The sequence below is a fragment of the Sceloporus occidentalis genome, unplaced genomic scaffold, assembly GCF_023333645.1.
Source record: "Sceloporus occidentalis isolate IW3139 unplaced genomic scaffold, rSceOcc1.0.p SCAF_6, whole genome shotgun sequence".
NCBI lineage: Eukaryota > Metazoa > Chordata > Lepidosauria > Squamata > Phrynosomatidae > Sceloporus > Sceloporus occidentalis.
This window is the reverse complement of record NW_028316986.1, coordinates 105,834,100-105,846,652: the sequence shown is the minus strand read 5'-3', so window position 1 is coordinate 105,846,652 and position 12,553 is coordinate 105,834,100. Positions and strand designations below refer to the sequence as shown.

The 12,553-nt window shown below is 40.7% G+C and overlaps 1 protein-coding gene across 6 annotated transcripts in view; it reads left to right on the top strand.

Annotated features, from left to right (window-relative positions):
* Positions 1-12,553, top strand: part of CEP57L1 (centrosomal protein 57 like 1) — a 39,131-nt gene that overhangs the window by 15,774 nt on the left and 10,804 nt on the right. For 2 of the 6 annotated variants that reach the window (XM_089530601.1, XM_089530602.1), the window contains 4 exons: positions 2,767-2,798; positions 4,109-4,238; positions 10,753-10,932; positions 11,935-12,056. In XM_089530601.1, coding sequence (XP_089386727.1) covers positions 2,793-2,798; positions 4,109-4,238; positions 10,753-10,932; positions 11,935-12,056 — 438 coding nt within the window. In that variant the 5' untranslated portion in view covers positions 2,767-2,792. Of the gene's footprint in view, positions 1-2,721; positions 2,799-4,108; positions 4,239-10,752; positions 10,933-11,934; positions 12,057-12,553 lie in introns of all 6 variants that reach the window. The other 4 variants (XM_089530604.1, XM_089530600.1, XM_089530606.1 and 1 more) reach the window with 4 other exon arrangements.

Here is a 12,553-nt window from a genome sequence, read left to right as displayed (position 1 = left end):
GTCATTATATTTAATGGGACTTGAGCATACACGGATTTTGTTATACACGGGGGATCTTGGAACCAAACCCCAGTGTATAAAATGGGTCCACTGTATTCCATACCATAGCTTCATGGAAGTTGAAGCATCTCAAACTGCATTAATTATGCAGTGTACGTGCAGCCCATGCAATATCATATTGCATTGTTATAGCACTTTTATTCCACTTTAACTGTTATGGCTGCCTGCTGTGGGATCCTGGGATTTGCAGCTTAAGGAGAGGCATTTAGACTTCTAATCCAGAGAGCTCTTAGGTCTCACTAAACTACAAAGCCCAGAATGCCACAGGAAGAAACCGTAGCAGTAAAAGTAGAATAATGATGCTACAAAAGTATAGTGCAGTTAAGCTGCATAGCTGAGGAAGGAGTAGTCAGGCTTTGCGAAGGCAGAGAAGGGAGTCTCTTAAGGTGGTTAAAATGGTATTGTGTCCCAGAGGGTGTCCCTGTTGTCTCTTTCTTTGTTTCTCCTGTCCCTCGTGGAGCCCGTTCACATTCTGCAATTACAGCACTTTCATTCCACTTTAACCACCAAGGTTTCATCCTCTGGAGTCCTGGGATTTGCCATTTGGGAAGGCACTAGAGCTCTCTGGCAGGAATTCTGTCATGAAATTGCAACTCAAGGATTCCATAATATGGAACCATGGTAGTTAAAGTGCAACCACAGTGCTATAAGTGTGTAGTGTGAAAGGACCTGAAAAGGAAGTGATTTTGGGCTCTACCAAGCCAGAAATCCATTTGCTGTTGAACTGTTAATGAGTGCTCAGATTATTGGGAAAAAAATGCAGGATGGGGGAATGAAATCCATATCCTCCATCCTTGGATTGCCCCCTCCCCCCCACATGCTACATTTCCTAGAAGAGTTGTTAAAAATGATACAGGAACCATAGAACAAGAGCTAACTTCTGCCCATCCTTGTTCCAAGGTGAGGGCTAACTGCTGTTACATTTTGAGTTGCATGAAAAGGTCTAGATGTGTTTTAGTAGCAGCAGAAGAAATACACCTTTATCTCACTGCTGTACTACTTAAAAGAGGATCTGGTATTCCTCATCTGTGGCTCCAGTCAGCTTTGACTGCAGGGGCAAAATAGCAGAGGAAAGGATAGAGATATCATTAACCAACTTTCACATTTATCTGTTCAACAACATGGTTTAAAAAGTCAAGAATATATCTGGCTTGACGCTTTCATTGGGATGAACATATTAATTGCATATTCCAGTCTTGTAGTTAGGTAATAGAGAAATGTGCTGCAATAGCAGAATGCAGTTCTTTCTACTTCCCCACTCATGTTACATGAACTGAGGGATCAGAGAACCTCACAAAATATACTTTACTCATGTTTCAATATAAACCATATTTGTTTAGACCTGTTGGGCAATGTTACTACAAGGAGAAAAAAGCATAGGTTCTTTGGCTATGCCTGATGGCTAGACAGTCAAAACCAACATTCTTCTCACATTAATTTTAATGTTCTCCCCCTTTTTGCTGATTTTCAGAAGTTCCCCATAGTTGCATACATGGTTCTTCCTGCGGAAATTTCACATTTGACTTTTCTTTTTCCTGATAAATGCTGAACCTGTACAAATACATTTGTGCACACACCTTTATTAATGTAAAATTTATTTATTGGGTGCATAAAGACTGGATGCTCTACAGAATGTGGGATGGCAGCAGCACTTCAAGGGTGTAGGGATGTGCAGAAGCAGCCATGTTCAGTGCCTCAGGGAAAAAAAACAGATAAAACGAATCATTGGTTGGATAACTATAAGGAATGGGTCCATTTGTTGTTGTTGTTGTCTGCCCTCAAGTCGACCCTGACTCACAGTCATCATGTGGATGTGACATCTCCAAGACCCCCTGTCCTCCACTGCTGTGCTTAGGTGTTGCAGATTCAGCACCATGACCTCCCTGTTGAGTCCATCTGGTGTTTGGTCTTCCTCTTTCAACTACCCTCCATCTTTCCTAGCATTATTGTTTTTCCTAATGACTCCTGCCTTCTCATGATGTATCCAAATATCCCAGCCTCAATGTGATCATCTTGGCTTCCAGGGAGATTTCAGGCTTGATCTATTCAAGGACCCGTTTGTTTGTCTGTTTTTGGCTGTCCACTGTACCCTTAGCACTCTTCTCCAGCACCACATTTCAAATGAGTTGATTTTCTTGTTATCTGCTTTCTTCACCATTAAGCTCCTACATCTGTACCTGGCGAAGGGGAATACAACAAATTGGACAATTTTGTGCTCAGATCCTTTAGAATCTGTCTAGTTCTTCTATGGCTGCATCTCCCATTCTTAGTCTTCTTCTGCTTTCTTAGCTGCAGTCTCTATTCTGTTCAGTGTTTGATCCAAGGTACACCACCTCTTTTGTCCCAATTCCCAAGCCAAATTTATTTATTTTTAAAAAAAATATTTTCAAAGAAAAGTCAAGTAAGATGGTAGAACGAGTAATGTTTCTCAAGACCCAGTTGTGTGAGAGCTTTTAGTTAGTTCATTGATGAGTATTGAATATTGCAAGAGTGTGCTGAAAATGGAATGCAGTGTTCTGTATCATGATTTTTTCAGTCACAAGTTTGTTTTACAAACAGCCAGATCAGTATTCTCTTTTTGGATGTCTCAATGTGTTATTTAAAGTCTTTAACAGAAGAAAATTAATATTAACCACTTACAAAAATATGATTCTGGCTTAGCCTTCCAAATCAAGGACCAGCAGATTGCTTTTTTTGTCTTGTCAGGAGAGTGGAACACTGGATTCTCTATAATGGAGGTGAGTAATACCTACTTTTGCATCCAAATAACTACCTCATTCTAAAATGGTCTCTTTGGCCTGTTACAGACTGCCAAAATAAAGCTGCTTCGGGTCTCTTTGGAGGTATGCTGTTTAAATGACGCATGCACCCTAAGAATCCGGAAGCTGCACCAAAGCTGCACTCCAGTGCTTAGGAATGGAGTGTGGCTTTGGTGCGACCTCCGGACTCTTAGGACTCATGCATCATTTAAATAGCATACCTCCAAAGAGACCCGAAGCAGCTTTATTTTGGCAGTCTGTAACAGGCCTTTATAAGTAAACACATTTAAGCCTTTTTATAGTTAAGAGGGGGGAAATGGTATTTTGAATGGTTTTGTTGCAGATGTTGTTTTTATTATTAATCTGGCAACTGTATTAACCAGATTAATTTGGGAATCTTAAGAGGTGATCCTTTTGTATTGAAATGAGAGTGTTTCCATTTACACAATCTAAAAGACAGAACATAAAATGATAGTAAAAACCTCTCTTGTTGCATAGCATGGTATTCATATATTAATGAACAGGATTTTCAGTGGGGCAAGGTAAATGTAATAACTCAGGGCTTTCTAGTGCCAAGACGGCAAAGACTTCAGCATTCTGTTTTTTCCTAGAGTGCTGCCTAAAACTCCATACTGGAAATGTGATTAACTGTGATTAGCAAATTCAGACAAGCTTTATTTTAACCAAGCAGAATTCCTGCACTTCCACATAATACAGTTTTAGAATCTGAGTGAGCACATAGGATGTATGTTCGCTATCAGAAGCCTATTTCTAATTGTGCAAAAGCTACTTGGTGAATTGACACTACTGGCAACAGTTTCATGATGAAACATTTTGCTTTCTTTATACAAAAGTGTATTTTATTAACACACAGCAGGGAAAGATCTAGCCACAAAATAAATGTTTTCAAAATAAGCATTCACGAAATTGTGTCAACAACAGTGTGTCGGGGAGCGTTGCCACTCATACTATCCAGTAGACTGTCCTGATACTTTTGCAACCATGCTCAATACAGTACATCATTGAGGAAATAACACTTTGTTCACATTCAGAATTAGCAGTTCAGTCCTGTGCAGTGTTACTCAGGAGTAAGCCCAAGAAAATTAAATAAGATGCTGGTTTTGTCTTATATCTGCCAATAGATTTTAGAGTCAGGTCCATGCACAAAAAGGAAACATGGAATTGTGTCTAACCCATAACCTAACCTATAGAGAATTTTGTTTATTAAAGCTCATACAGAACTATGAACAACCTTGCATATCTTTCTCCTTTTTTGTATCTTTCTTCAGTCTTTTGATAACGAGTCAAAGCACAGCTACATAGGCAGCTTTCTTCTGCCTCCAGGCAAAATAGGCTCTGATCTTGGGCCAAAGAAGAAAACAGCTATCCCAGCAGACACTCCTGCACCAAACAACCAAGGTAAAGCATCCAGCACTTTAATATAACCTGTGATTAAATGGGTAAAATCTAGTTAGCAGAACTTCTCAGCTTGTGATGAATTAATTGTGAAATATAGTATTAGTTTGAGGATTAGGCTGAGCTCTGAGATCCAAGGAAGTTAGCTAAACAGACTTTACTGGCTTGAGTTACAAACCTTATAGTACACTGCTTATTTGAGGTACAGTTTTAGATCAGTAGAGGTGTCAGTTGTACCTAGGCTGCAGCTATATAAATTCCAGGTATTAAAATAAGACAACTTGCCAAGATGGCCTTGCTTGGCAAGCTTGTTCAAACTGAAACAAACAAAAATGGCTTATACTAACAGATGTGTAGAACCAAAGCCATTGTTTCAGTTTCCAGGCAAATGGGTGAACCATGTTTTCAAGCTGCTTGTCTATTTTCATTGCCTCTCTGCTCAGGGTGCCATTCTCTGGGTGGAAGAGCAATACATATTTATAAATATATTAGTTGCAGCAAACTCTTGTTTCTCTTCCTGGTTTGTCAGCTACTCACAACTTTCTTAACTATGACTTGGCCTGTTATATGAACTGAAGTTCTGCTATCTTACTCTGTTACCTTCCATGATGAAACAAAGCTTATTTGATAGGCTGGAGTGTCCTGAGAGGCTACTGTAGTAGCACATTAGTTCAATACTTAAATTGTTTAGCTTAGTGCTGGGAATTGTGTGGTTCCTCAAAATGCTGGCAGCTTCTAAGACTCTTTTCATTCATATGGGTCAACTTAGGGGCCTCTTTCTGCCCTGGATTGTTGCTGCTGCAACCGAATGTTGCGGCAACGATCCATTCCCTCTCTGGAACAAAAAAAAGAGATGCGATAAGGCTATGAGGACTGTCTCTGACTGCTAGCCATCCAAATTTTCCACTAAATACACTATATAGGACATGCCTAGTTAGGTCTAATGTTATGGTGTTTCTTTTGGGTGTGATTGGAAGCTATCTAAAACTTACATCTGATGTCTACACATAGAATCATAGAGTTGAAAGAGACCTCAAGGGCCATCCAGTCCAACCCCCTGCCATGCAGGAACTCTCAATCAAAGCATCCCCGACAGATGGCCATCCAGCCTCTGCTTAAAGACCTCTAAGGAGAGAGACTCCACTACTCTCCGAGGGAGTGTGTTCCACTGTTGAACAGCCCTTACTGTCAGGAAGTTCCTCCTAATGTTGAGCTGGAATCTCTTTTCCTGTAGCTTATATCCCTTGCTCTAGGTCCTGTACTCTGGAGCAGCAGAAAACAAGCTAGCTCCCTCCTCAATATGACTTCCCTTCAAGTATTTAAACAGGGCTATCATATCACCCCTTAACCTTCTCTTCTCCAAGCTAAACATCCCCAGCTCCCTAAGTCGTTCCTCATAGGGCATGGTTTCCAGACCCTTCACCACTTTAGTTCCCATTCTTTGGACACGCTCCAGTTTCTCCACATCCTTTTTAAATTGTGGTGCCCAGAACTGAACACAATATTCCAGGTGGGACCTGACCAGAGCAGAATAGTGGCACTATTACTTCCCTGGATCTAGACACTATATTTCTATTGATGCAGCCTAAAATTGCATTGGCCTTGTTAGCAGCCGCATCACACTGTTGACTCATGTTCAGTTTGTAGTCTACTTGGACTCCCAGATCCCTTTCACACGTAGTCTCATTCAGCCAGATGTCACCCATCCTGTATCTATGCATTTCATTTTTCCGCCCTAAGTGCAATACCTTACATTTCTCCGTGTTGAAATTAATTTTGTTAGCTTTGGCTCAGCTTTTTAATCTATTAAGGTCATTTTGAATTTTGATCCTGTCCTCTGGAGTATTAGCTATTTCTTCTAATTTGGTGTCATCTGCAAATTTGATAAGTATGTTCCCAATTCTGTCGTCCAAGTCATTGATAAAGATGTTGAACAGCAGTGGTCCCAGGACAGAGCCCTGTGGGACCCCACTGGTCACTTCTCTCCAGGATGAAAAGGAGCCATTGTTGAGCACCCTTTGGGTTCGGCTGGTCAACCAATTACAAATCCACGTAACAGCTGCCTTGTCAAGCCTGCATTTCACTAGCTTGTTTGCAAGAATGTCATGGGGAACTTTGTCAAAAGCCTTACTGAAATCAAGATATACTATATCCACAGCATTCCCTTCATCTACCAAGCTGGTAATTTTATCAAAGAAAGAGATTAGGTTTGTCTGGCATGACTTGTTTCTCTGAAACCCATGTTGACTTTTTGTGATTATGGCATTGCCTTCTAGATGTTCACAGACTCTCTGTTTAATGATCTGCTCTAGAATCTTTCCTGGTATTGATGTCAGACTAACTGGACGATAATTGTTGGGATCCTCTTTTTTCCCCTTTTTGAAGATGGGGACAACGTTTGCCCTTCGCCAGTCTGCTGGGATTTCTCCTGTTTTCCAGGAGTTTTCAAATATGATTGCCAATGGCTCCGATATTACATTTGCCAGTTCTTTTAGTACCCTTGGATGTAGTTCATCTGGTCCTGGAGACTTAAATTCATTTAGATTAACAAGGTATTCCTCTACTATCTCTTTACTTATTCTGTGCTGAAATTCCTCTATTCTGTCCTGTGCTCCATTATCCTCAGATTGAGCACCCTTTTCCTTTTCTGAGAAGACTGAGGCGAAGATGGTGTTGAGTAATTCTGCCTTTTCTCTGTCCCTTGTTAGCATTTTGCCATCTTCTCCATGCAGTGGCCCTATCATTTCTTCTTTCTTCCTTTTGCTGCGGACATATCCAAAAAAGCCCTTTTTGTTGTTCTTAACCTCTCTAGCAAGTCTGAGTTCATTCTGTGCTTTAGCTTTTCTGACTTTACCCCTACACATGCCTGCTATTTCTTTGAATTCCTTTTTTGTGATTTCCCCCTTTTTCCATTTCTTATACATGTTCCGTTTAAAACTTAGCTCAGTTGAAAGTTCCTTAGTCATCCATCCTGGTTTCTTAAGACATTTCCCATTTTTCTTCCTCATTGGAACTGTTTGAAATTGTGCCTTCAGTATCTCCCCCCTGGCTGTATGATCAGTGGTACACTGTCAGCTACCCTAAACACACCAGAGCTAGTTTGAGGAAGCTAAGTAGGATCAGCCCTGGTTAGTATAATGTCCTTGCGTCATATGCAGACATGCCATACGAGGTTTTCAGCTTACACTGAAAGCCGTGCACCAGAAGAGGTAATAGTACGCTTCCCCCATGGTGAGTGAACTGCGCTGCGGGCACGAGCCCCATTGTTTTTGATGGGTCTCCAGTATACGGGGTATTTCCCTTGGGTAGGGGTGTCCGGGGCGTATCTCCTGCATAAGGGAAGGGCACATTGTGCTTGGTTGGGAGACTACAAATGAATACCAGGTGCTTCAGAGGAAGGAACTGGCAAAACCACCTCTGAGCATTCCTTGCATGAGAAAACCCTATGAAAGCATGGGGTTACCAAAATTCGATAGGCAACTTGAAGGCTAGTGTGTGTGTGTGTGTGTACACACACACACACACACACACACACACATGCATTCTGAGAAAATTTGAGTTAATTTGATCATTTAACATACTTTGAAGAACTTAAAATAGTTTGTATTCCTTCTTCAATTATCACTTTGGTCTGCCTTTGAGACTCAAAATGCAACTCTCGCAACTATAGTTTGTAGGCATTTGCAAGCTACATTTTGTAGCAGGGGTCGGCAACCTGCAGCCCGCGGGCCGGATCCGGCCCGCCAAGGCCTTCCTGCCAGCCCCTGCGCAGTCCTGCCGCCGATTGCCACCGATTTCCCCCGTTTATGCGCCGCTCCGGCCGCCATTTTGTTTTTCTTTTTTGCCAATATATATCTTTATTAAATTTTCACAAGTTATTATATATACAAGTCAACAAAATTTCCCGATACAATCATTTCAATAAATCAAGTGATTTACAACATGGATGTTCTTGTTGTTATTTCTTCTCAGGATGGCAAAGGTCACGTGAGACTTTGGCCGCCATTTTGAAAAACAAAATGGCGGCGCCCATCTAGGAGGCCCGGTGCAGCCCCTGGAGCACTCCAACAGGGCTCCAGGGGCTGCAATGGGCCTGCAGCAGGCTCCACCTTGCCCTCCACCCTCCTCCTCCTCCTACCTAAGAGCAGGGAAAGGAGGAGGAGGCAGAAGGAGTGCAGAGCCAGGGAGAAAGGGAGCCAGAGCGGCAGCTGCAGCCACAGCAAGGCGAGAGGTTGGTAAGGTTCATTGGGGGAGGGGGTGAGCTGAAGTAAAAACAGTTGAAGGAAAAAAGTTGAAAAAAGTAAAAAAAGTTGACACAGTGTGCATGCTTGCTGCAGTTTATTTTCAATTGCATTTTAGTAATTTCCTTGCTTGTAACTTTATTAGTATTATTATTATTACTACTTGCCCTGGGTGTTCTTTCTGCAAAATGCCCTCTCAATGAGAAAGAGGAGGAGGAGGAGGAGGAGGAGGAGAAAGAGGGGGAGGAGGTGGAAAGGTGAGTCATTTCAGGTCTGCCTTGGGTTTTTTCCATTAATTTTAAAAAATATATAACACTTATTTTTGTTTTTTCATTTCATTATTTTTATTATTTATGAAGGTGAGACAGTGTGACTTTCCAAAGTGCTGTAACAAAGGTCTGCTGTAACAATGATGGTGGTGGTGGTGGTGGTGGTGGTGATGATGATGATGACGATGCTTCGGTGGAAGCTCCACCCCCAGTGTGTGGCTTCGCCCCTGGAGGGTGGAAGCTCCACCCTGGCATGTGGCTCCGCCCCAGAAGGTGGAAGCTCCGCCCCTGGAGGGTGGAAGCTCCACCCCCCAGCTTCGGCCCCCCAGTTGTCTGAGGGACAGCAACCTGGCCCCCGACTCAAAAAGGTTGCCTTTGTAGCATGACCACATGCTAGCTGTTGAGACTGTTGCATGCATAAATCTTCAACTGGTTGCTGTCATGGGGCAACAACAAAAATTAATACTAGTTGAGCAAAATAGCTCTTTGAATCCATCCAAAGAGGCACCAAAATCATATGATGAAGGCTTTGGGATTAACACGTAAGGTAAGCTGTTGATTTATCAACTGAATTTATATTATGAGTTTTGGGTGTATATGTACATTTTGGCTATGTTCCCTAATTTTGATTTACTTTAAAAAGTCTATATAGGACTTAGAATTTCTGAAACAAAATAGACCCATATTGTCAGAATTTGTTGTTTTTCAGTTAAGTGTTGCATTGTGTTGCAGCCACAAGCATTAAAGACTGCCTGCCTATTTGGTTCTTTGTTTCATGTTTCTGATCTTGGAGAATGAAGAAGTGGAATAGACAAGAAATTGTAGTGCATTCAAATGGTTTCTCTATTGCAAATTTCCAACAGTCTTCCTAGCCTTCCTTTTAGCATGAAGTCACTTATTTATTTTGCTGAAAATGAATTGTAACTTTTGAGTGTTGCACTATGCAGGAGGTACCTCTTTAATGTTTTAATTGCTTGTCCTTGGAATATTTCATTATTGTAAACTCAGGTGGTTGTCTGAGTAAAGCAAATATGATTGGAGGCAGGGGAGGAAAGAGTAACAAAGATGTTTGTTCTGCCTTTGAAACTCAAAATGCCAGAATTGCTTTAATAGATGCCAGTGAGCCTAGATCTACCCATGTTAGTCACCCTTTTTCCTTGTGGTTAACCAACTTTCTGTAATGTATTAAATAAAACATTAAAAACACTGATTGCACACTGCATATTAATTTCTTATGACACTTCTTTCTATAATCTCAACTGCTGGATAGAATTGACTGGCTCTCAGGTGATGCAGTGGCAAGTTCCCACAAGGAAATTACTGCCACATCGTTCCCTATAGTGAGCCCCTTTATGGCCTGGTTCAGTTTGGCAGAAGAATAACTTTCTGATTTCTTGTAGGAACATGGGATTGGCAGGTTTTATCAATAATATTTCCTCTTGGGTGGTGAAGGCAGGATGTTCAGTTGTATGCTCCATCAGTTATCTACTACAGTTTGAATGACAGTGATAACTAAACTGGAAGCAGCAAGGGAAGATGTGAAAAACCATCATGCGCCTGATACCTTTTTGGTTTTCTAATCTCTGTACAAGTAAAGGGAAATGCATTTTTCAAAGAATTCAACACTTCTGACAAATATACAGCAATAAAATGACTGAGAATGTAATCTTGGAGTTGTTGAGTGTTGCACTATAACTTTGGAGACCAGGTTTCAATTCTCATCTTTGCCATGAAACCCCTGGGTGATCTTGTGAAAGTCAAATTCTCTCAGCCTCAGAGGAAGGCAAAAGGAAGCCCCCTCCGAACAAATTTTGCCAGGAAAACCCCATGATAGGTTCGCTTTAGAGTTGTCATAAGTCAGAAATGATTTAAGGGCACACAGCAACAATAACAACAACAATGTAATATTACAATCTAGATAGCTTTGATTTATTAATATCAAACATCAGAACTGTTAAAAATATATTTTAAAAATAATAATGAAGGATTAAGTTATCTGTTCATCAGCTCTAGTGGCAGCCCTCAGAACTCTTCAAGAAAAGATCCATCGCCTGGAACTAGAACGATCACAGGCTGAAGATGACCTGAATGCTCTGTCGAAAGAAGCAGCCCAGTACAAAAGGACTTTGCAACATGAATCGAATGAGAAAGATATAAGTCATGAAGAAATGACACAGGAGAGGAAAGGTAGCTTCCATTAGCACTGATGACACCTTGCCAGACATTCCTGTTCTAGTTAATCTGAAATAAGTGTTCATGTTGCTTTGCCATGCTCTTTTTGCTTTCTCTCTAATGTGTAATTAGGACCTGTAGTAAATAGGGTTATCACATGATTGAAGGTGGTTTTTTTTGCAAATTTGCCTTTAACTTCTTTACTAGTTGCTCTAGTAAATTTTCATGTTATGTTTTTGAGATACTGTGTGATAACGGGCTTTAATAAGCAAAAAGTGTGGCTTATGGTTAGACTTATGTACTATTTTCTTTTGCCTTCTTTAATAAAACAAATTTGGATTCTGTTACTTCTTTTTAATGGTGGAACACACTCCCTCGGAGTATAGTGGAGTCTCCCTCCTTGGAGGTCCTCAAACAGAGGCTGGATGGCCATCTGTTGGGGATGCTTTGATTTGGATTTCCTGCATGGCAGGGGGATGGACTGGATGGCCCTTGCGGTCTCTTCCAACTCTATGTTTCTATGATTCTAAGAATACTTGTACATTTTTGTGGTAGTTAATGCACTTTTATGAATTCCTGATGTTTTAAAGCAGCCAAAGCACTTTATGTGTTGATAAACAAAAAAAGTAGCACATATGGATAAGATTGAGGGTGCATCTGAAGTAATGTAGTTTGACACCACCCTAACTGCCATGGCTCCATTCTGCCGAATCTTGGATCTGTAGTTTTGTGAGGCACCAGTACTCTTGGTGGAGAAGGCTAGGGACCTTGTAAAACTACAAATCTCAGGATTCCATGGAGTTGAGCTACAGCACTTAATGTGGCGTCAAATAGCATTACCTTTATAGTATAGATGCATCCTGAGTCTGGATCAGGATCAGGACCAAGCTGTAGTCAAAACAATAAAGGAGCCATATTGATTTCAACAGAATTGTCATGTAATATGTTGTGAATTAGGGAACAAACCAGTGAGATGAACTGAGGCTTGTGTTTTACCTTTCTTTTTCTCTCTTCCAGATGTGAGCATGCAGTTAGGGGCAGCACAAACACGTTGCTCCTTGCTGGAAAAACAGCTAGATTACATGAGGAGAATGGTGATCAGTGCACAGTTGGAAAAGAAGCAGGTGCTAGAGCAGCAAGTATGCACATGTTTAATCTTCCACATTTGTATACTTTCTTTCACTAATTTATTGTCCTTTATCAGAAATGCTGTAGTCCAACTTTGCTGGTGTCATTTTTCTTCTTTAACTTTGCTTGTTGAAATAGTTAGAACATGAATTCCTTTTTCTAGTGGTTCCTGCAGATTTAGTAATAATTCATCTGTTTGCTAAATTTAAGCCATCACTATCCTACAGATGACAAATTTCAACTCTTTCTTTTTGAGCTGCTAGACAAAGAGGGTATAAATGAAAATGACCAGACAAATTTTCTGGCTAGATTTTTTAAAACCAGAGTTTAATAATAGTTTAATCTTTAAGCTGTCATGGGAGACATTTTGATGGAAAAATTGGTTTAAATAAGTAATAAATAGATTGAAATTCCAAGTACCCTTTTCTAAGCTATTTGTTGTATTGAAGTAGGAAGCTTTTCATTTTCTTAGGATACATATAAAGAAATGTTCTAACATCCAATAAAT